Raw genomic sequence first — 22,923 nt, 5'->3', positions numbered from 1 at the left:
CGTATAGCAACAGGGGCTGAGAGATATCAAAGATTTCGCCGGCATCAGCCAGAGGATTCAATTACAGCTGTGAAATGAATGTGGAGCTCGGTTCCTGGACTATAATGTGAACGGCACAAGAGGCTGTTACCGCCGCAGCGCCAATTTCCAGACACATCGCACCCCTGCTCTCCGAGAGCCGCTACAGTAATTGCTGTAGGACGCGCTCTTCGGAATTATAATTGCCAGCCATTGCACTCCCTTTCCTTTGTGAGAAATTCTGGGCGTGCGGAGGATAGCCAAATAACAGCCCATCTCCACACCTTCCAGCCGCGGCACACTCCAATCTCTCCCATGAGTAATGAAACAGAAAGGGAGACAAAAAAAAAACATCCCCCCCATTTCCCCATCCCCCAATGCATGCTTTAAAAAAATAAATAAAATAAATAACTTATTCCGCACAAGTCAGATGTAAATGGAAGAAATGCATCACAATTTATACTGTCACCGCCAGCTCTCAAACAGACGGGGAATACAAATGAAGAACTTAACTGCTTGGGACTGGGGAAAAAAAATAATCATTCCTGAGCTTCTGGGGAAGAGGGGGCATAAAAGAAGCCTCCTGTCTATATACGCTTAATGCGCTCTCTACGGTTTATTCCGATGTATAGAGACTGTAAATGAGAAGGCAAATTAGGCCAAGTTCACACTAGGTGTTTTCGCTGCATTTTTGTATGCAAAATTTTTACAGTACCAGCAAAGTCTGACATTTTCCGAAGTCTCATGCACACAGCTTGGGTTTGCTTTGCATGTTTTTTTTTTTGCAAAATGAAGCATGGATAATTAAAATAAAAAAAATAATAAAATAAAAAAACCACCAAAAATTAGGATTTGCTGTGCTTTTTTTGATTCTATAGAATAAGACTTTTTTCCCAACACTAAACTTTATCAGCATGCCAAAACCGCAGCAATAAAAAAAAAAAAAAACGCGAGGAAAAGTTGTTTTTTTCTGCAGCTTCTTTCCTTGCCAAGAGATCAGGTTTTGCTGCAGAAAAAAAATAAAATATGAAAAAAAAGTGCCTAGTGTGAACTTTCCCCTCGGGCACCTTGCGTGATCTAAGGGTAAGATAATGTTTAGGCAGTAAAAAACAAAATGTGAACAGATAATTAAAACGACTGGAAACGGGGGAATTAATGGGCCTATAGGAAAAGCAGTGCAACAGGAATCAAAAAGATCAAAAATCCTACAAGTTCATGAGAGCAGAGGATACAAGGTGGTCAGACTTCTTCTTACACCCCGCTTTGATTGGATGCAATGCCCCTCAATTTAGACCCTCCATCCATTCGGGGGAATTTGGATTTTTGGACAAGGTTTGGCAACGATTAGGAGCTACAGGGTTCTGCTATAAATGTGAAGCAGCCATCAAAGTATTGGCTAGGTCTCCGCAAGGTGAACTAGCTCCTTCCAAGAGCTGGGTGTATAGTTTGGGAAAGGAAGAGGTTCGGAAAGGCCTACACCAAGAAGGACAAGAAAATGGTAAGTGGTGTGCTACCGGCGGGCTCCAGCGATAAGGCACTGAGCTCGGATAAGCTCATGCTAAAATGGACTTGGACGTGCCCCGGATACAACGACACGTGTGCAATCTCAAGTCGGCTCGTTGCCACCAAAACATTCATTACATGTTAATTTGGGGCTGGGATTTCTCTTCTGTTGCTTAATTACAGTATAAACCTGAGCGCCGAGTGGAAACAAATTGTGACATGTAATTATGAAGGAAATAAGTGGCTTTAACCAAACATGTAAATGACACAAAGATAATAGATTTCGAAGCTGAAACCCAGGGACACCGTTCAAATGTCACTGTACAATAATTATTCTTTTCCATAGAGATTAAACTTGTTAATTGGAAACCACCGCGAATTGTAAATCACTGAATCATAAAAGGAGGACGGCGAATCAACGGTATTCACTAGTAATGAATGCTGCCGCGCTTCCAGCAAATGGGACGCGTTTTATGGTGGGCTTCTTCAAGACAATGGGGTCTGCTAAATGACATGGAGCAGCACGCAATCAGGAGCTGGAACCCAAAGAGTAAGATCGCAGCAATTTACTGCACAACGTGATGTGCAGCGCTCAACGACCGCCGACATGTTTGATGGACATTTAGTGGCCCATTTACACATGCCAACCCACTTCACACGTGTCCTGGACTATCAGTGTCAGATTGGGCCATTGTCCTCGGCAGCACATTACCCTGTTACACTGGATCATGCACTGTCGGAAAAAAATTTATTTTGACAAACTAAAAGATAATTTCATCCAAGAAGCGAGTGTTCTACTACGGTAGTTCGTAAGATATTTGGAAGCTTTTATTAAATTGCACAATTATCATAAAAAGGAGTTCTTAGGAAAGCTTATTCACAATAATCTTGCAATGTAAATGCGCCTTCAATCACTGAATTCCAGTTTCTCATTCAGTACCATTGACACCGGTGTATAATCTCCAGCCCCCCACCCTTGATGTATAACATCCGGCACCTCGCCCTCTCCCCCATGTATAAGCTCTGGCCCCTCATCCTCCACCCCCCCGGTGTTTAACCTGTTCACCCCCTCATCACCCCCCGGTGTATAGCAACCGACCCCTCTTCACCCCTCACCTCCTAGTGTATAGCACCCGGTCCCTCTTCACCCCCCAGTGTATAGCATTTGGCCCCTCTTCACCCCCCAGTGTATAGCATTTGGCCCATCTTCACCCCCAGTGTATAGCACCCGTTCCCTCTTCACCCCCTGGTGTATAGCACCCGTTCCCTCTTCACCCCCTGGTGTATAGCAACCGGCCCCTCTTCACCCCTTCAGTGTATAGCATTCGGCCCCTCTTCACCCCCCAGTGTATAGCACCCGGTCCCTCTTCACCCCCCAGTGCATAGCACCCGTTCCCTCTTCACCCCCTGGTGTATAGCAACCGGCACCTCTTCACCCCCTCAGTGTATAGCACCCGGTCCCTCTTCACCCCCCAGTGTATAGCACCCGTTCCCTCTTCACCCCCTGGTGTATAGCAACAGGCCCCTCTTCACCCCCTCAGTGTATAGCATTCGGCCCCTCTTCAATCTTTACCCCCCCCATGTATAGCACCCGGCCCCTCTTCACCCCCTCACCCCCCCAGTGTATAGCATTTGGCCCCTCTTCCCTCCTCACCTCCCAGTGTATAGCACCTGGTCCCTCTTTACCCCCCGGTGTATAGCATCCGGCCCCTCTTCACCCCCTAAGTGTATAGCATCCGGCCCCTCTTCACCCCCTAAGTGTATAGCATTCGGCCCCTCTTCACTCCTCACCTCCCAGTGTATAGCACCTGGTCCCTCTTCACCCCCCAGTGTATAGCACCCGTTCCCTCTTCACCCCCTGGTGTATAGCAACCGGCCCCTCTTCACCCCCTCAGTGTATAGCACCCGGCCCCTCTTCACCCCCCAGTGTATAGCACCGGTTCCCTCTTCACCCCCCGATGTATAGCACCCGGCCCCTCTTCACCCCCTCGGTGTATAGCATTCGGCCCCTCTTCCCTCCTCACCTCCCAGTGTATAGCACCTGGTCCCTCTTCACCCCCCGGTGTATAGCATCCGGCCCCTCTTCACCCCCTAAGTGTATAGCATTCGGCCCCTCTTCACTCCTCACCTCCCAGTGTATAGCACCCGGTCCCTCTTCACCCCCCCGGTTTATAGCATCTGGCCCCTCTTCACCCCCTAAGTGTATAGCATTCGGCCCCTCTTCACCCCTCACCTCCTAGTGTATAGCACCCGGTCCCTCTTCACCCCCCAGTTTATAGCATCCGGACCCTCTTGACCCTCTCAGTGTATAGCATTTGGCCCCTCTTCCCTCCTCACCTCCCAGTGTATAGCATTTGGCCCCTCTTCACCCCCTCAGTGTATAGCATTCGGCCCCTCTTCACCCCTCACCTCCCAGTGTGTATAGCACCCGGTCCCTCTAGACCCCCACCGTTTATAGCATCTTGTCCCTCTTCACCCCCTCAGTGTATAGCATTCGGCCCCTCTTCACTCCTCACTCTCCCAGTGTATAGCACTTAGCCCCTCTTCACCCCCTCGGTGTATTGTATTCGGCCCCTCTTCACTCCTCACCTCCCAGTGTATAGCACTTGGCCCCTCTTCACCCCCTCGGTGTAAAGCATTCGGCCCCTCTTCCCTCACCTCCCAGTATATAGCACTTGGCCCCTCTTCACCCCCTCGGTGTAAAGCATCCGGCCCCTCTTCCCTCACCTCCCAGTATATAGCACTTGGCCCCTCTTCACCCCCTCGGTGTATAGCATTCGGCCCCTCTTCCCTCACCTCCCAGTGTATAGCACCCGGTCCCTCTTCACCCCCCGGTTTATAGCATCCAACCCATCTTCACCCCCTCAGTGTATAGCATTCGGCCCTCTTACATCTTTACCCCCCGATGTATAGCACCCGGCCCCTCTTCACCCCCTCACTACCCCCCCCCCCTCCCGGTGTATAGCACCCGATCCCTCTTCACCCCCTCAGTGTATAGCATTCGGCACCTCATCACCCCTCACCTCCTAGTGTATAGCACCCGGTCCCTCTTCACCTCCCAGTGTATAGCATCCGGCCCCTCTTCACCCCCTCAGTGTATAGCATTCGGCCCCTCTTCACCCCTCACCTAGTGTATAGCACCCGGACCCTCTTCACCCCCCCGGTTTATAGCATTCGGCCCCTCTTCACCCCCTCAGTGTATAGCATTCGGACCCTCTTCACCCCTCACCTAGTGTATAGCACCCGGACCCTCTTCACCCCCCCGGTTTATAGCATTCGGCCCCTCTTCACCCCCTCAGTGTATAGCATTCGGCCCCTCTTCACCCCTCACCTAGTGTATAGCACCCGGACCCTCTTCACCCCCCCGGTTTATAGCATTCGGCCCCTCTTCACCCCCTCAGTGTATAGCATTCGGCCCCTCTTCACTCCTCACCTCCCAGTGTATAGCACCCGGCCCCTCTTCACCCCCTCACGCCCCCGCTGTTTAGCATCCAGCCCCTCTTCACCCCTCACCTCCCTATGTACAGCATCCAGCCCCTCTTCACCCCCTTGATGTATAACATTCGGCCCCCAGCCCAGTCCTCTCCTTAATATCAGTCTTGGACTTCACAAATGCTCTTCTGGATAAAGGGCCAAAAATTCCCCAAGAAACTCTGAAATCTTGCAGAAAACCTTCCCAGAAGAGCCGGAGCTGTTATATCTGCATAGAGACGGCTCGATAGTAAGGTCTATGGGTGAAGAATGGGAAGTCAGAAAAACACAGGTGTTGAATATCCATGTACTTATAGAGGAGGATACCTTCACCTAATCTTTACATTTCAGTGTAAATGCATTTAATATGACCCATGGGACAAGCATCAGGAAGGACATGACTACTCATCAGGTACAAGGATATATTGTGTATACATAACCACACACACAATGGGGGGTACTTGTAGGACTAAGTGCTATGGAGGGGGCATAACAAACAGGAAATCACAATTCATGCACTTTATTGCCTAGAGTCTTCAAAGAAAAGAATAAACATAACCATTACGAGACATAAGATGTTCCTGTACGGATTCTTGTGTCTTTGTACAATGCTTATTCTTCCATTAGCGGGTGCTACGATACTCTCTAGACTTTAGATATTGGTGGTTTAGTAGCTCTACATGCCGGAGGGTTTAGCCCACTACTCACAAACCCAAAATCATAAAGGACGGACCCCTCTATAGCCTCCTAGTACCTGGCCTTGTAGCACAAACCAATGGTCTCTTTCTCTTTTTGATACACCTTGTGTATATCGCTATTTTCGGTCTGTAATTGTGGCAAAATTTGCAGCATGTAATGACGGCAGCAAAGGAAATGGGATTTTGACAAGTTTTTTTTTATTTTACCACGGATTATAAGCATAGGGTGAGATCTGCAGCACATCTGTAACAGTCTGCATGAAAAATGTGGAGTTTGCAGAGACAACAGCAACCGATTAAGGAGTCCTGTGTGAGTCGACCCTAAAAGTGAATTGGTGGATTTAGATTTTTCTAAGGTTAGATGATAACAAACGTTGTGTTACAGAAGCATTCACGCAAATCTAATGAGTCTGGAAAATCGAGCCATCACACCACTCGTCTCTAGGCTTCATCTGGTATTCCAGCTCATCTCTTCACTTCTATCAATCCATAATACATCCACTTTACTCATTAATATATCCTACATCCATCTGGTGTACATACTGTACAGACCAAAACTTTGGACACACCTTCTCATTTAAAGATTTTTCTGTATTTTCATGACTATGATAATTGTACATTCACACTGAAGGCATCAAAACTATGAATTAACACATGTGGAATTATTTACTTAACAAAAAAGTGTGAAACAACTGAAATTATGTCTTATATTCTAGGTTCTTCAAAGTAGCCACCTTTTGCTTTGATGACTGCTTTGCACACTCATGGCATTCTCTTGATGAGCCTCAAGAGGTAGTAACCGGGAATGGTTTTCACTTCACAGGTGTGCCCTGTCAGGTTTAATAAGTGGGATTTCTTGCCTTATAAATGGGGTTGGGACCATCAGTTGTGTTGTGCAGAAGTCTGGTGGATACACAGCTGATAGTCCTACTGAATAAACTGTTAGAATTTGTATTATGGCAAGAAAAAAAGCAGCTAAGTAAAGAAAAACAAGTGGTCATCATTACTTTAAGAAATGAAGGTCAGTCAGTCCGAAAAATTGGGAAAACTTTGAAAGTGTCCCCAAGTGCAGTGGCAAAAACCAACATGTGCTACAAAGAAACTGGCTCACATGAGGACCGCCCCAGAAAAGGAAGACCAAGAGTCACCTCTGCTTCTGAGGATAAGTTGATCCGAGTCACCAGCCTCAGAAATCGCAGGTTAACAACAGCTCAGATTAGAGACCAGGTCAATGTCACACAGAGTTCTAGCAGCAGACACATCTCTACAACAACTGTTAAGAGGAGACTTTGTGCAGCAGGCCTTCACGGTAAAACAGCTGCTAGGAAATACGTAAGCTACTTACCGGTAGCAGTGTTTTTTCAGGAGCCCATGACAGCACAACGAGAGAGGGGATCCGCCCTTCAGGGACAGGAAACCTACAGACATAAAAGGGCGGTACCTCTCTCCCGCATCAGTTGGTTCCAGAGCATGAGAGGACCCCCTTGGTTAGTAACACAGACATAGCATAAACTTAGGTACAATTCATTATGTGAGTGAACGAGGAATTTTAAAGGAAAAACGAAAGTGTTGAGCCATCCGAAAGAGAATAGGGCAGGGAATATAAGGGTGCTGTCATGGGCTCCTGAAAAAACACTGCTACCGGTAAGTAGCTTACGTATTTGTTCAGTCGCCATTACAGCACAACGAGAGACTTTCAAAGAAGGAAGATTAGGGAGGGATAACAGCCTCAACTATCCTTCTCCCAAACGTGAGGTCTGAGGAACTACCCAGATCTAATCTGTAGTGTCTAAGGAAAGTAGACGGAGAAGACCATGTGGCCGCCTTACATATGTCTTCAATCGACACTTCGGATCTCTCCGCCCAGGATGTTGCTACGGCCCGAGTGGAGTGTGCTTTTATACCTTCTGGAATCTCCATGCCACTTGCTGTATAAGCGAGAGAGATTGCCTCCCTGTTCCATCTAGCTAGAGTGTTTTTAGATACTCTAAGACCCCTTCTAACTCCTGATAAGCTAAAAATAAGGAGTTCTCTTTTTTCCAAACATCTGAAACTGAAATATATTTAAGGAGACACCTCCTTACATCTAAGGAATGAAACTTATGCTCCATATCATTAGTGGGATTAGAACAAAACGAAGGTAGGACAACCTCTTGTAACCTATGAAACTTTGAAGCAACTTTTGGAAGATAAAGGCGATCAGGTCTCATAATTACTCTATCCTCCCTAAACTGCATGTATGGTGGTTGTCTAGATAGTGCCTGCAGATCACTAACCCTTCTTGCGGACGTGAGTGCAACTAAGAGGGCTGTTTTAATTGATAGGGTTTTTATCGGGATAGTATCAATAGGTTCAAATGGGGCTTGCGTTAAGGCTGAGAGTACAAGATTTAGATCCCAAGGAACTATTTTTTGTTTAATGACTGGTCTGGATCTAGTGACTGCCTTGAAGAACTTGGATATCCAGTGATTGCTGGCTAAGTTAGAATTGTATAGCGCCCCCAGAGCCGACACTTGAACCCTGAGAGTACTTGTGGCCAGGCCCATTTCTAGACACTTTTGTAAAAATTCTAGAATTTGATTTATACAGGGTCTTTGGTCAATCTGAGCCCCTGAACTTGATAGGAATTTTTTCCAAACCCTAACATAGATGTTTGTTGTAGAGGGTTTCCTACTTTTTAGAAGTGTATTTACCAAATCCCGAGAGAACCCCTTCCCCCTTAGCAAAGACCTCTCAAATTCCATGCTGTTAGGTGTAAATTGGCTACTCGTGGATGGAGAATTGGGCCCTGGGAGAGGAGATCTGGTAATTCTGGGAGAATCCACGGTTGGCTGATAGACATCTTCCTCAGCCAAGGAAACCACGATCTCCTGGGCCAGAATGGGGCTATCAAGATTACCCGGGCCCTGTCTTCCCGAATCTTCCTCAGAACTATTGGAATTAGGTTTAGAGGGGGAAAAGCATAGGCGAGACTGAAGTGCCATGATATTAGAAGAGCGTCCACAGCATACGAGTTGTCTCTTGGATTTAAGGAGCAGAATTGGTGTAACTTTTTGTTTCCTCGGCTGGCAAAAAGGTCTATTTCTGGACATCCCCATAACTGTACGATTTGATTGAAGATGGTTGGATTTAGTGACCAATCCCCTTGTCTGAGTTTGTTGCGGCTTAGATAGTCGGCCATGGTATTGAGCTTTCCCTTTATGTGTAGAGCCGTAAGAGAGAGTAGACGATTCTCGGCCATCTGAAAAATACGATCCGCGATCTCCATTAATGAACTGGATCGTGTACCTCCTTGATGATTAATGTAGACTACGGTTACCTGGTTGTCTGATAGAAGCCTGACGTGTCGACCCTGTAGGGGTATAAGAAAACTATTCAAAGCGCGTTCCACGGCTAACGATTCCTTTAGATTGGAGGATGAGTCCTGTTCAGACTGGGACCATAGCCCCTGGACCCAATTATCTCCTAAGTGTGCCCCCCATCCCTTGGGGCTAACATCCGTAGTTATTATCCTAGTTACATGATTTGTCCAAGGGACCCTTCTACGTAAATTTGGAATGTGTGTCCACCAAATAAGTGAATGAATAGATTCAGTAGAAAGTGAAAATTTGCTGTCGAGATGAGCTCCTAGTCGACAAGAATTATGTAGGACGTCCCATTGTAGCGCTCTGGTGTGATATTGAGCCCAGAGAACCGCCGGAATACAAGATGTAAGTGAACCCAAGAGAGACATCGCACCTCTTACGGAGACTAAAGGATTGCAAATTATCCTGGTGGCTAGCTGTTGGATATTAGTTACTTTTGAATCTGGCAAGCGACATTCCTGCTGACTAGAGTCTATGACAAGACCCAGAACTTCCTGTGTTTTTAAAGGCTGTAAACGAGATTTTTTAAGATTGATAATCCACCCTAACCTGTGCAACGCTACTACCACCTTCTCTAATTGGTCTTTGCAATGTGATTCTGAATGTCCCACAATCAATAAATCATCTAGGTATGGAATTATTAATATGTTCTGTTCGTGCAGGTGCGCCATAACCTCTACCATGATTTTTGTAAACACCCGGGGTAAGACCGCGACTCCAAAGGGAAGAGCCCGATATTGAAAGTGTTCTACTGTGCCAGCCAGCAAGTGAAATCGCCACCCTAAGAAATTTTTGAAGATCTACGTGTATTGGGACATGATAGTAGGAGTCTTTAAGGTCTAAGACAACCATGAAGCAATTGTTAAAGAGTAGCTTCATTGCCGACTTTACAGACTCCATTTTGAAGGATGGAACCAACAAAAAATTGTTCAGGCCTTTCAAGTTGATAATGGTACGAAAAGATCTGTCAGGTTTTTTGACCAGAAATAAAGGGGAATAGAACCCCCTACCTCTTTCTTCTGTAGGAACTTTGATCAGAAATCTTTTCTGTTGAAGTTCCCGAACCTCCGATTCCAGTGCCAATTGTTCTGCAGATGAAGAACGGATGGGAGTCAATTTAAATTTGTCCTGAGGAATATGGTGAAAATCGAACCTTAGGCCCTTTTCAACAATACTTAGAATCCATGGGCTATTTGTGATTTGTATCCAGGCCGGGTAGAAGGCTAAAAGCCTACCCCCCACCTGGTCCGCCAGTCATTGTGGTTTTTTAAGGTCCCAAGAGGGATTAAACATAAACCCTCTACCTCTTCTCCTGTTGCTGTCATATCTGATTGACTCTCTGTTTGAATCTCTGTTTGACCTTCTGCGGTTAGACCATCCTCTGTTGTAATCCCGTCTATAAAAGGTTCTTCCTAAGAAAGGGAATCGTTTTTTATTATCCCCCGCCTTTTCCAATAGCTCATCTAGCACAGGTCCGAACAAATGAGCCCCCTCGCAGGGAATGCTACATAACTTTGTTCTGGCCTGTAAGGCCATGTTCACACTTTGCGGGTGACCTCTGCGGGTTCTCCCGCAGCGGATTTGATAAATCTGCAGGGCAAAACCGCTGCGGTTATCCCTGCAGATTTATCGCGGTTTGTTCCGCGGTTTCCGCTGCGGGTTTCCGCCTATACTATTGATGCTGCATATGCAGCAATATGCAGCATCAGTAGTAATGTTAAAATAAAAAAAAAAAAAAAGTTTATATACTCACCCTCTGACGTCCCGATGTCCTCGGCGCTGCACCCGGCGGTCCGGTTCCAAAGATGATGTGCGAGAAGGACCCTTCGTGACGTCACGGTCATGTGACCGCGACGTCACCGCAGGTCCTGTTCGCACAGCAACTCTGACCGGTGAGCGCTGAGAGGTGAGTAGAACATGATTTTTTATTTTAATTCTTTTTTTTACACACAAATATGGTTCCCAGGGCCTGGAGGAGAGTCTCCTCTCCTCCACCCCGGGTACCACCCGCACATTATCCGCTTACTTCCCGCAACGTGGGCACAGCCCCATGCGGGAAGTAAGCGGTTCAATGCATTCCTATGGGTGCAGAATCGCAGCGATTCTGCACAAAGAAGTGACATGCTGCGGGTTGTAAACCGCTGCGTTTCTGCGCGGTTTTTCCCGCAGCATGTGCACAGCGGTTTGCGGTTTCCATAGGTTTACATGTAAATGTAAACGCAATGGAAACTGCTGCGGACCCGCAGCTGCAAAATCGCGGCGGTTCCGCGGTAAAAACCGCAAAGTGTGAACATGGCCTAAGTCTCCTGGCCAACATTTTATCCACAGCGCTCTCCGGGCCACGTTAGATAAAGCTGAGGACCTGGCGGCTAATTTAACAGAGTCCGCCAACGCGTCCGAAAGGAAAGCTGCTGCATCCTGGATTATAGGCATGGAAGATAAGATCTCATTTCTGGGAACCTTATCTTTGAGCTGATCTTCTAGGTGACCCAGCCACACCATCAACGACCGAGCTGTGCAAGTGGCTGCTATTGCTGGTCTCAGGGATCCAGCTGAGGTTTCCCAAGCACCTTTAAGGAAGATGTCAGCTTTCCTATCCAGTGGGTCCTTCAGATTCCCTAAATCCTCAAAAGGAAGAGAGGTTTTCTTGCACGCCTTGGCCACTGCCGCATCCAGTTTCGGGACCTTATCCCATGAGGATGATGCTTCCTCCTCGAAAAGATATCTCCTTTTAAACGCTGGCGGAAGTGACCCCTTCCTCTCGGGTTTTTTCCATTCCCTTGAAATCAGAGACTTAATCTTATCCACTACTGGAAAGGACCTTCGGGATTTCCGATCTATACCCTTGAACATTATGTCCTGAATGGAGCACTCTGATTGGGTCTCCTCAATCCCCATCGTTTTGTTGACCGCTTTGACCAGGTGGTTAATCCTATCAAGTGACAGACAGGCCCGACTAGATTCCATATCCCCTGAGGAGGAAGATGACGGAAGGGAACCTGAACTCAGTTCACTCGAGTCTGAATCTACATCTGATACTGGGGATGTCACTTCCTTCCTTTTTTTGGCATCAGTTTTATGAGACCTGGACTTCATGGAACCTCTGACTTCTTGCCTAACCATTTCTCTTAGCGTAGAAGTAAGGTCAGGAGCCTCCTCCTCTATTAAGTGTTGTATACAGGATCTACACAACCTCCTCTTATGTCCATCTGGAAGTGGCTCTGCACATTCGGCACACTGCCTATGTTTGGCTTTAGTGAAACATTTCCTCCCCTAGTAAGGAGAGAGGGAATATAAGGGGAACAATAATCAGTAAGTGAACTTCCACGTAGATCACTTACCCAGCCCAGCAACGAGTGGTACCGTAGTTGGGGGGTCCTTCGTACCCGGTGACTCTTTACGGCTTGAGGACTTTGGTTTTGACATCTGAGCCCCTTTAGCTCCACCAGCGCGACTACTGCCACTAGAGCGTCGCTGGGAGCTTATCTGAGGCCCTTCCGACTCCCGAAGCTGCTGAAGCGGCTGCTGCTGCTGTCTGCTCAGCTGCGGTGTTCCTTCCGGCGACTCCATTATGACAATGGACAGGAACACCCTGCAGCCCTCGTGCACCGCTTAAGTAAGCCCCCCAGGGTACCGCCCCCGGATGGGGGTCAGCAGGAACTCCAGGTGGCGTGTTCGGTACCGAATACCAATAGGGTCTGGTTCTCTCTCCCGGGCCGCGCCCCCGCTGTTGGCCAGTGAGAACGCCGCTTCCTCCTGAGGCTAAACCCGACCCAGACGCTGGAGCGCCGCCGGCAGGAAAGGCGCTACTGCGCATGCCCGGCCGCGTCATCTGGACACGCCCCTTTCGGTCGCAACTGCGGCCCTGCGAGCAGACGTGCGGCCGAGGATGGAAGCACCCCCCGGACCGACGCGGACACCCACCGCAAGCTGCGGACAGACTCCAGAGGCCCCAGCAGATGCGGCACCAAGAAACAAGAGACCCCCATACTCACAAGGTACGATTGCGGCCCACCACAGAAGTCAGCCCATCCTCCTAAGACTGCTTCCTCCTGCTGTCACCGACACAAACAGTCCCCCTGCCGTGTGGTGCTTCCAGCATCCTGATCAGGCCGAGGTAAGGGACCCCCGCTACCTGCATCGGCCTGTCAGGAGTGGGATTTCTTCTTATCTTCGACCTTCTTCTTAAGGCCTGCCTGAAGAGGTTCCGCTGTCAGGGACAGGAAACCAACTGATGCGGGAGAGAGGTACCGCCCTTTTATGTCTGTAGGTTTCCTGTCCCTGAAAGGCGGATCCCCTTTCTCGTTGTGCTGTCATGGCGACTGAATAAACCACTGCTAAGGACAGGCAACAAGCAGAAGAGACTTGTTTGGGCTAAAGAACACAAGGAATGGACATTAGACCAGTGGTAATCTGTGCTTTGGTCTGAGGAGTCCAAATTTGAGATCTTTGGTTCCAACCACCGTGTCTTTGTACGACGCAGAAAAGATGAACGGATGGACTCTACATGCCTGGTTTCCACCGTGAAGCATGGAGAAGCTTGTGAGGAGATCCCAAACATCTGACCCAAGTCATTCAGTTTAAAGGCAATTGTACCAAATAGTAATGAAATGACTTTACAGCAAGTAATAAAAATGCCTTAATATATTCTCTCTCTCTCATCATTCTGGCATTTGGCAAATATTAATAATTATGATAATCCTAATTGACCTAAAGCAGGAAAGGTTTATTCTGATTTCATATCAGTTATTGAGAGAAACATGCAGATGCGTCTTTTTATATAGTGTATGGAACCTTCCAGTTTCAACTGTATATAAATGTAGCATATCTGTGTTTTTGCCTAGCTAAGGATGCGGGTATTTATTTCCTAAACTTAATTTAATAACTAATGTGAAAAAAATCAAAAGTTTGTAACAAGTTTGCACGGATTAAAAAAAAAAAAAAAAATGTACTATAATTTTCAAAACTATATTACGACCATGTAGACCCTAAATGTTGCTCTTTGCCGATGTCCAGCCACATAATAGGACTCGCTCTTCACAGCAGTAACAGCGAGCTGTATAACAGTTTATGGACTGTCTTATAAACTCAATTTAAGTGGTTTACAACCAGATGGATATTGCAAATTTAAGGCATTGATTGCTGACGTTGTTCAGATATTAGTAAAAAAAAAAAAAAAAAAAAAAAAAGAACAGACCCAGTGCAAGAAAGCAGAGGAAAATGGCTCTTCGTGACTATGAAAATTGTACATTCACACTGAAGGCATCAAAACTATGAATTAACACATGTGAAATTATATACTTAACAAAAAAGTGTGAAACAACTGAAATTATGTCTTATATTCTAGGTTCTTCAAAGTAGCCACCTTTTGCTTTGATGACTGCTTTGCACACTCTTGGCATTCTCTTGATGAGCTTCAAGAGGTAGTCACCGGGAATGGTTTTCACTTCACAGGTGTGCCATGTCAGGTTTAATAAGTGGGATTTCTTGCCTTATAAATGGGGTTGGGACCATCAGTTGTGCAGAAGTCTGGTGGATACACTGCTGATAGTCCTACTAAAGAAAACGAGTGGCCATCATTACTTTAAGAAATGAAGGTCAGTCAGTCCGAAAAATTGTGAAAACTTTGAAAGTGTCCCCAAGTGCAGTGGCAAAAACCATCAAGCGCTACAAAGAAACTGGTTCACATGAGGACCACCCCAGGAAAGGAAGACCAAGAGTCATCTCTGCTTCTGAGGATAAGTTTATCCAAGTCACCAGCCTCAGAAATCACAGGTTAACAGCAGCTCAAATTAGAGACCAGGTCAATTCCACACAGAGTTCTAGCAGCAGACACATCTCTACAACAACTGTTAAGAGGAGACTTTGTGCAGCAGGCCTTCACGGTAAAACAGCTGCTAGGAAACCACTGCTAAGGACAGGCAACAAGCAGAAGAGACTTGTTTGGGCTAAAGAACACAAGGAACGGACATTAGTCCAGTGGAAATATGTGCTTTGGTCTAAGGAGTCCAAAATTGAGATCTTGGGTTCCAACCACCGTGTCTTTGTGCGACGCAGAAAAGGTGAACGGATGGACTCTACATGCCTGGTTCCCACCGTGAAGCATGGAGGAGGAGGTGTGATGGTGTGGGGGTGCTTTGCTGGTGACACTGTTGGCGATTTATTCAAAATTGAAGGCATACTGAACAAGCATGGCTACCACAGCATGCTATTCCATCCGGTTTGCGTTTAGTTGGACCATCATTTATTTTTCAACAGGGCAATGACCCCAAACACACCTCCAGGCTGTGTAAGGGCTATTTGACCAAGAAGGAGAGTGATGGGGTGCTACGCCAGATGACCTGGCCTCCACAGTCACCAGACCGGAACCCAATCGAGATGGTTTGGGGTGAGCTGGACCGCAGAGTGAAGGCAAAAGGGCCAACAAGTGCTAAGCATCTCTGGGAACTCCTTCAAGATTGTTGGAAGACCATTCCCGTGACTACCTCTTGAAGCTCATCAAGAGAATGCCAAGAGTGTGCAAAGCAGTAATCAAAGCAAAAGGTGGCTACTTTGAAGAACCTAGAATATAAGACATCATTTCAGTTGTTTCTCACTTTTTTTGTTAAGTATATAATTCCACAAAAAAGTGGAATTAGTATACACTAAGTACAGAGGAAGAAGAGAAGACAGGATGAAAAAAAGGTGAAGAGAAAAAAGAAGAAGGAGGAGTCAGAAAGGAGAAGGAGAAGAAGTAGACAGAGGAAAAAAGGAGACAGAGGAAAAAAGGAGACAGAAAAAAGAAGAAGACAGAGAAAAGAGGAGACCGAGAAATGAGAAAAAGGAGACCGAGAAATGAGAAGAAGGAGACAGAGAAAAAAAGGTAACAGAATAAAGAGGAGGAAAATAAATAAAGAGGAAAATTTAAAAAAATAGGAGGAAGAGAAAGAAGAGAGAAAAAAGTGTAAATTGCACCTTTAATGTTCTAATTGCTGCCTCTGTTCTGCAGAAACTAAAGTCTGTTCAAATATGTTAATTATGGTGCACCCTGGGTATAGCCAAGGTCAGTGCACTGTTCCGTCCACCGCTTTTGCATGTCCCTGCCTCCCTCATTGGTGAATGGCAGCACTGGCTTGCCTGAATTTCTCTGTAGACAGTGCTCGCCAGCAGTGTCAATCACTAGTGATGAGCGAATATACTCATTACTCAAGATTTCCTGAGCACGCTCGGGTGTTCTCCGAGTATTTTTTAATGCTCGGATATTTAACTTTCCTCACCTCAGCTGAATGATTTACATCTGTTAGCCAGCTTGATTACATGTGGGGATTCCCTAGCAACCAGGCAACCCCCACATGTACTTTTGCTGGCTATCAGATGTAAATCATTCAGCTGCGGCAAGAAAAACAAAATTTCTGAGCACTAAAAAATCTTTGAAATCTTTCGAGTAACGAGTATATTCGCTCATCACTATCAATCACCGGTAAAGGCGGCAAGGGACATGCAAAACCTGTGGGCGAAACAATGCTACAATCTCTTGGGGCAGCCCAGGGTGCACCCTAATTAGCATATTTGATTAAACTTCAGATTCTGCAGAATGGGGGCAGCGATTAGATCACTGAAGGTGTGATTTTTATAGGAGGCTATATCCCCTACAAGGCTGTGTGATAAGTTTATACTCTTAGTTTGGGCCGATGACTCCCTTTTAGGAAGGATTCAATTATCACATAGATGGAGTCTTGCCATCGTGTAAGAATTCTCGGTGTATAACACTTTTCTTATCTCTGGCAGGCCAATTATGTGAAGCATTCAAGCCATGTATATACAAGACAGAGCTATACAACTATCTGCCTCACCACCAGATAATGAGAGGCTGAAGATTGGGAAAGAGGAATGCAGGTCTGCATGTAAGAAACCGTATGTCTAACACACACCAGTACACCCAGGAGAGATCTGACCAGTCATCCAGAACCAGGCATGCTCTGACTTGACCAAATTGATAAATTATCTTGTCATTTTTAATATTTAAACATAAGGCCATCTAATGAGTGGCCTTCAACATAATGCGCGCTTTCAGATGCATCCTCCATGTGCCAATATACATACATCCAGGTATAAAGACTAATATAGCCAATTATTTCAAATATTAGAAGGGTTATAAAAATGAAAATGGGGTCCACAAATAGTCTAAAAATTCTACAGTCCCACCACAAGTGTACCCGGCCTTACAGAACATGTTTTACACACTAGTGGGAAAGTGCACAGCCAGTGTGAGTTAACAGCACCAGTGATCTCAGCCGTTGAGACAGAAGAAAAATAAGGTATCGGCTACATAGTTGTCTCATTGCTGAAATGACTGCAAAATTATACAAAAAAAATAAAATAAAATGATTTTTTTTGTAAAATTGGGGCTAAAGCACTAATTGATTGTACAATCTGAATGGAATCTGAAAACCACATGCACTGCTGAGCGATCAGATAAGGACAAAGTTCGGTCACCACTGTGGTAAATGCTTCCCGGATTTTAACATTGTTAATGTATCTTTGGAATAGGAGATTTATAATGATTTGTGGGACCCGACTTCACATCCTCACCCATCAGTGATCGTAGGCGACTCTTCACATCCTCACCCATCAGTGATCGTAGGCGACTCTTCACATCCTCACCCATCAGTGATCGTAGGCGACTCTTCACATCCTCACCCATCAGTGATCGTAGGCGACTCTTCACATCCTCACCCATCAGTGATCGTAGGCGACTCTTCACATCCTCACCCATCAGTGATCGTAGGCGACTCTTCACATCCTCACCCATCAGTGATCGTAGGCGACTCTTCACATCCTCACCCATCAGTGATCGTAGGCGACTCTTCACATCCTCACCCATCAGTGATCGTAGGCGACTCTTCACATCCTCAACGATCAGTGATTGTAGGCGCAGGCGTAAGTGACTCAGCAACTATAAATGGTACTACAATCTCACTTCTATTCACTTGTATGGGAGAGAACTTGAGCTGTGCTACTTCACAACCAACAGGGTCCACTTCATTCATCTTGGTGCGGTGTGGGGAGTCGGACACCCACAAATTTAATATTGCTGGCTTCATATAAGGTCATCAAGATTAAAGGAAACCTGTCAGCAGAATTTTAGACACTAACATAACAGCATTAAAGTTCCTGTAATGATTATTACTTGCACACCTTTATATTACAAAACGTGTCTCCATCGTCTTGTAATCCATCAGCAAATTCTTATGCAATTAAGCCCCCAGCTGAATGGGCTTGGTCTACACTTCCATTTCTCCAGCCTCTTGACAGGTCACTCTTCTCTGTGACCTCCTTCCTGGCTGACATCTTGTCCAGAACATGTCATTCTGAAAACAGCACATGCGCAGCAGTGTCCTAATTTTAATGCGGGAACCGGTCTATCCATCTATGTAAAAGCTTCCCCAAGAATGCCGCCCCAGTGCAAGATCTCACAGGGAAATCAGGTCCCAGAGACTGACATATCGTGCAGGCACCATCACTCCTTGGTGGATGGATAGTTTGGCTCTTACAACCTCATTACGACGCTACTGCACAATAATGGTGTCCGCACAAGTTGACTGGGGTAGCAGGTCACAGAGTGAGAGGTTATTCGCTGTACAGTGCCAATGGTGAAAGTGGCAGGAGACCTGTAAATGCAGACCAACCCTGGCACTTGAGAGGTCATATGAATAAGAACTCGCCAATGGATTACAAGACAATGGTGTCACAGATTTGTAATATAAGGGTACGTTCACACAGGACTTTTTTGCTGCTTTTTTTTGCTGCTTTTTTTTTTATGCTAATTTAGGTGCGTTTTGGTGCGTTTTTTGGGTACATTCACACAGGACTTTTTTGCTGCAGATTTTTGCTGCAGATTTTTGATGCTTTTTTTATGCCAATTTTCAGCTGCTAGGACACCTCACAATGGCTCTTCACACCTTACTACCAGGAACTCCCTCACAATAGATCACAATCAGGACACCTCACAATGGCTCTTCACACCTCACAATGGCTCACAATGGATCTTCACACCTCACTACCAGGAACTCCCTCACAATAGATCACAAACAGGACACCTCACAATGGCTCTTCACACCTCACAATGGCTCTTCACACCTCACTAACCACACCCCTAAGCTCTTGGCTGTGAGATCCCTTCCTGCTGGCCATGATTTTCTGCACAAAAAACGCAGCAAATAATGATACATGCGTTTTTGCAGCGTTTTTTTCATCACCCATTCAAGTCAATGGGTGAAAAAACGCTGCAAAAACGCAGCAAAAACACTGAAAGGGTACGTTCACACAGGACTTTTTTGCTGCTTTTTTTTTGCTGCTTTTTTTATGCTAATTTAGGTGCGTTTTTTTGGTGCGTTTTTGGTGCGTTTTTTGGGTACGTTCACACAGGACTTTTTTGCTGCAGATTTTTGCTGCAGATTTTTGCTGCTTTTTTTATGCCAATTTTCAGCTGCTAGGACACCTGGCAATGGCTCTTCACACCTTACTACCAGGAACTCCCTCACAATAGATCACAATCAGGACACCTCACAATGGCTCTTCACACCTCACAATGGCTCACAATGGCTCTTCACACCTCACTTACAGGAACTCCCTCACAATAGATCACAATCAGGACACCTCACAATGGCTCACAATGGCTCTTCACACCTCACTACCAGGAACTCCCTCACAATAGATCACAAACAGGACACCTCACAATGGCTCTTCACACCTCACAATGGCTCACAATGGCTCTTCACACCTCACTAACCACACCCCTAAGCTCTTGGCTGTGAGATCCCTTCCTGCTGGCCATGATTTTCTGCACAAAAACGCAGCAAATAATGCTACATGCGTTTTTTCAGCGTTTTTGCAGCGTTTTTTTCATCACCCATTCAAGTCAATGGGTGAAAAAACGCTGCAAAAACGCTGCAAAAACGCTGAAAGAAGTGACATGCCCTATGTCCAAAAAAAGCAGCAAAGCAGAAAAAACTGATCAAACAAAAAACCAACGTGTGTGCATGAGATTTCTGAAATCTCATAGGTTTTACTGGTACTGTAAAAAGCAGCTGAAAATTAGCATAAAAAAAAGCAGCAAAAAAAAGCAGCAAAAAAGTCCTGTGTGAACGTACCCAAAGAAGTGACATGCCCTATGTCCAAAAAAAGCAGCAAAGCAGAAAAAACTGATCAAACAAAAAACCAACGTGTGTGCATGAGATTTCTGAAATCTCATAGGCTTTACTGGTACTGTAAAAAGCAGCTGAAAATTAGCATAAAAAAAAGCAGCAAAAAAAAGCAGCAAAAAAGTCCTGTGTGAACGTACCCTAAAGGTAAAGAAGTCATCATCATTACAGGTAGATTACTGTGCTGATGTTACTTTTGGATCTGACAGGTCCACTTTAAAGTCCCAGGAAACGTCTGTAAACAGTCTAGGCTGACATGAGTAATACGATTCCAATAAATCAATAAAGCTGATTAATACAGCAACTTGTAGAGGAGTAGCACATTGCTCAGCACTAGATATCAATCAATCAAATCCAACAATCACATCACATGCAGATGACAGAATAGTGTTTCAAGTGCAACGTTTAAAGTGTTGTGACCTTTGTCAGCCATGAGAAGGCTGAAAGGAAAGAAGGTAGGGTCACTTGTCATTCGATAGTCGGGGTTGTATTCCCCTGCAGGAGAGGTAGTAACAGATGTGACATATTCCAGACTACCTCTCTGGCAGAATACAACCCCAGACTGTGGAATCTCTTCTCTCAACCTTCTTCTGCCTTATAAAGAGTAAAACACCCAAAACATTGCTGGATTCTACTTTCCTATCATCTGTAAGCTGGTACAGCATCGGTTTTCCAGGGAACATGCATCCGGGATGAACAATCCATTTACTGACTGCAAAGCGGCCTGCACTTTGTCTTTTGTATCAATGCTGATTAATAACACATGGTCTTGGTTGGTAGGCACATCATGTACTGACCTGTGAGTCATCGTCTCTGCCGATCTCCATGATGTTCTTCTTTACAACCAGCGGTGAGTAAAATATTCCTTAGTCCTGGACAGAATTCTGGCTTTTCTGAGTTATGGACCGGTCATTGGCTGAAAAATTAGAAATATACATGACTTACAGAGAACTTTCCTGGCACTTATATCCACTTATGTAACTGAGCACCACATCATATAGTGGATCTGAGTGGTAGAGGATTTATTCGATAGAGGACTGACTTATCAGATTCTGTTTCAATGGAAATCTGTCTCGTTTATGATAACCATATTCCTGTCAGATCGCCACTTTTGCAACATTGGGACCCTTTGTCACGAGACCGGTGTTCTCCTAACCTAAAAATTAAGGTATAGAATGAATCAAGGGATCCACAGTCCAAGAATGGTTGGAAAAGAATGATATATAGAGGAGTGAAGTAGCCTGACCGATGAAATGGACCTGACTGGTCCATGCTGCGATCAGTCACTATGGGGAGACATCACATTTTTTTGCACGTATGACAAAAAAGGACAGAATTTCGCCAATTTCTTTTTATTTTTACTGATGAAGGGGAAAAAAATGTAAAAAAAAAAAAAAAAGTTTCTCCACCTTCACTATCAGTGATAATGGGTGTCATCTGAGTGGGGTCTGATTTTTTCACAGACGACATGAGCCTGAGTCCTAAGTATAATTACGGCTGCAATGTGGGTTGCTTTTAAGCACCAATATTACAGCTGCAACTCTTGGCCTGACTGCCAGTGTTATGACCCAAACTTCCAGTATCATGGAACAGGGGTGGACAAAAACAGAAAAGGGCCCCTGAGCAACAGCAATATAGGAGTCAGAGACTAGGAGCCCCCTTACATCGCAGATGTTGCAACAATGATGTGCCCGCCCCTGCAGGGATCAGACTGGCAGTCAGAACTCGGATACTAACCTGAGCCCGCACCACCGCCGTCTGACCATCACGACAGAGCACACATATTACCCAGCATTAGTGACTTCAGACCACCCTCCTCTGCAGTTCTGCTAAATTCACCAGCATCAGGCAAACACGGGGGCGAGAGCTGGTGCCCACCCTGCCTGGCTGTTATCTGGTGCCCACCCTGCTCCATACGGCGCGGTCTGTGCAGCACAGGCGGCCCCCAGGTCTAACTGCTGCAATCAGACTTCTCTCAAACCACAGTTTAACCTCTTAGATGCCATTGCCAACAGTGACAGCCACATTAATGAGGCTGGGACTAGTTGTCCTTTGTGCAAAATGACTGACACGGCAGTTAGGGGGCTACTAAACCCCTCTACCTGCCAGGTTTCCCCACCTATAAGGCACATAACACATTGGGTATTGCAAAAGTGTCAGTCAAACGTTTGTTCAGCCGCCATTTATTACTATGGCAACAAATAATTACACAAGGTCCCCAAAACTGCAGCACCCCAGAGAAATAACGCAGGTCACCGCATATCACCACATACACAGAGCCTCTCACCGTCCCTGCAGGCGGCAGCGGCACGCTCTCCTCAGCTCCTCACCGCAGCGCATCCTAACCCGCTACACAGCCCGCTGCGGAAGACTGACAGGAAAACTCTCCAATCGCCCTTCACTGCTCCGGCCTCACTGACCAATCACAAGTCACTTCCTCCTTCCCGCTTCCGGCGGTAGGGTAAAACGTCTGGTCGCCTAGGAAACGGCTTCCTACAGTAACCGGCCAGAGGGGTGAGACCGGCCAATGGAAAAGTAGTACTCGCTGAGTGACGGGAAAGCCAACCAATGAGAAGTAAGCAAAAGAAGGTTGGTGGAGAGGGAATGAAAGCGTCGCACTGTTGCCAGGGCAACGCTCACACAGCTGCACTGTGCTGTAAACGGTTGATGAGGAAGGAGGTGAAA

The 22,923-nt window shown here is 46.0% G+C and overlaps 1 protein-coding gene across 6 annotated transcripts in view; it reads right to left on the bottom strand.

Moving 5' to 3' along the window:
* Positions 1–22,650, bottom strand: part of PMFBP1 (polyamine modulated factor 1 binding protein 1) — a 136,800-nt gene extending 114,150 nt beyond the window's left edge. For 3 of the 6 annotated variants that reach the window (XM_077288541.1, XM_077288538.1, XM_077288544.1), the window contains exons 1-2: positions 22,526–22,650; positions 21,036–21,154 (exon numbers count right to left, since the gene is read on the bottom strand). In XM_077288541.1, coding sequence (XP_077144656.1) covers positions 21,036–21,065 — 30 coding nt within the window. In that variant the 5' untranslated portion in view covers positions 21,066–21,154; positions 22,526–22,650. Of the gene's footprint in view, positions 1–21,035; positions 21,155–22,511 lie in introns of all 6 variants that reach the window. The other 3 variants (XM_077288539.1, XM_077288542.1, XM_077288543.1) reach the window with 2 other exon arrangements.
* Positions 22,651–22,923: the final 273 nt, after the last annotated feature.

This window comes from Ranitomeya variabilis, chromosome 2 (genome assembly GCF_051348905.1).
Source record: "Ranitomeya variabilis isolate aRanVar5 chromosome 2, aRanVar5.hap1, whole genome shotgun sequence".
NCBI classification, from domain to species: Eukaryota; Metazoa; Chordata; class Amphibia; order Anura; family Dendrobatidae; genus Ranitomeya; species Ranitomeya variabilis.
Note: the sequence above shows the minus strand (reverse complement) of the source record. Positions and strands in the feature narration are given on the sequence as shown.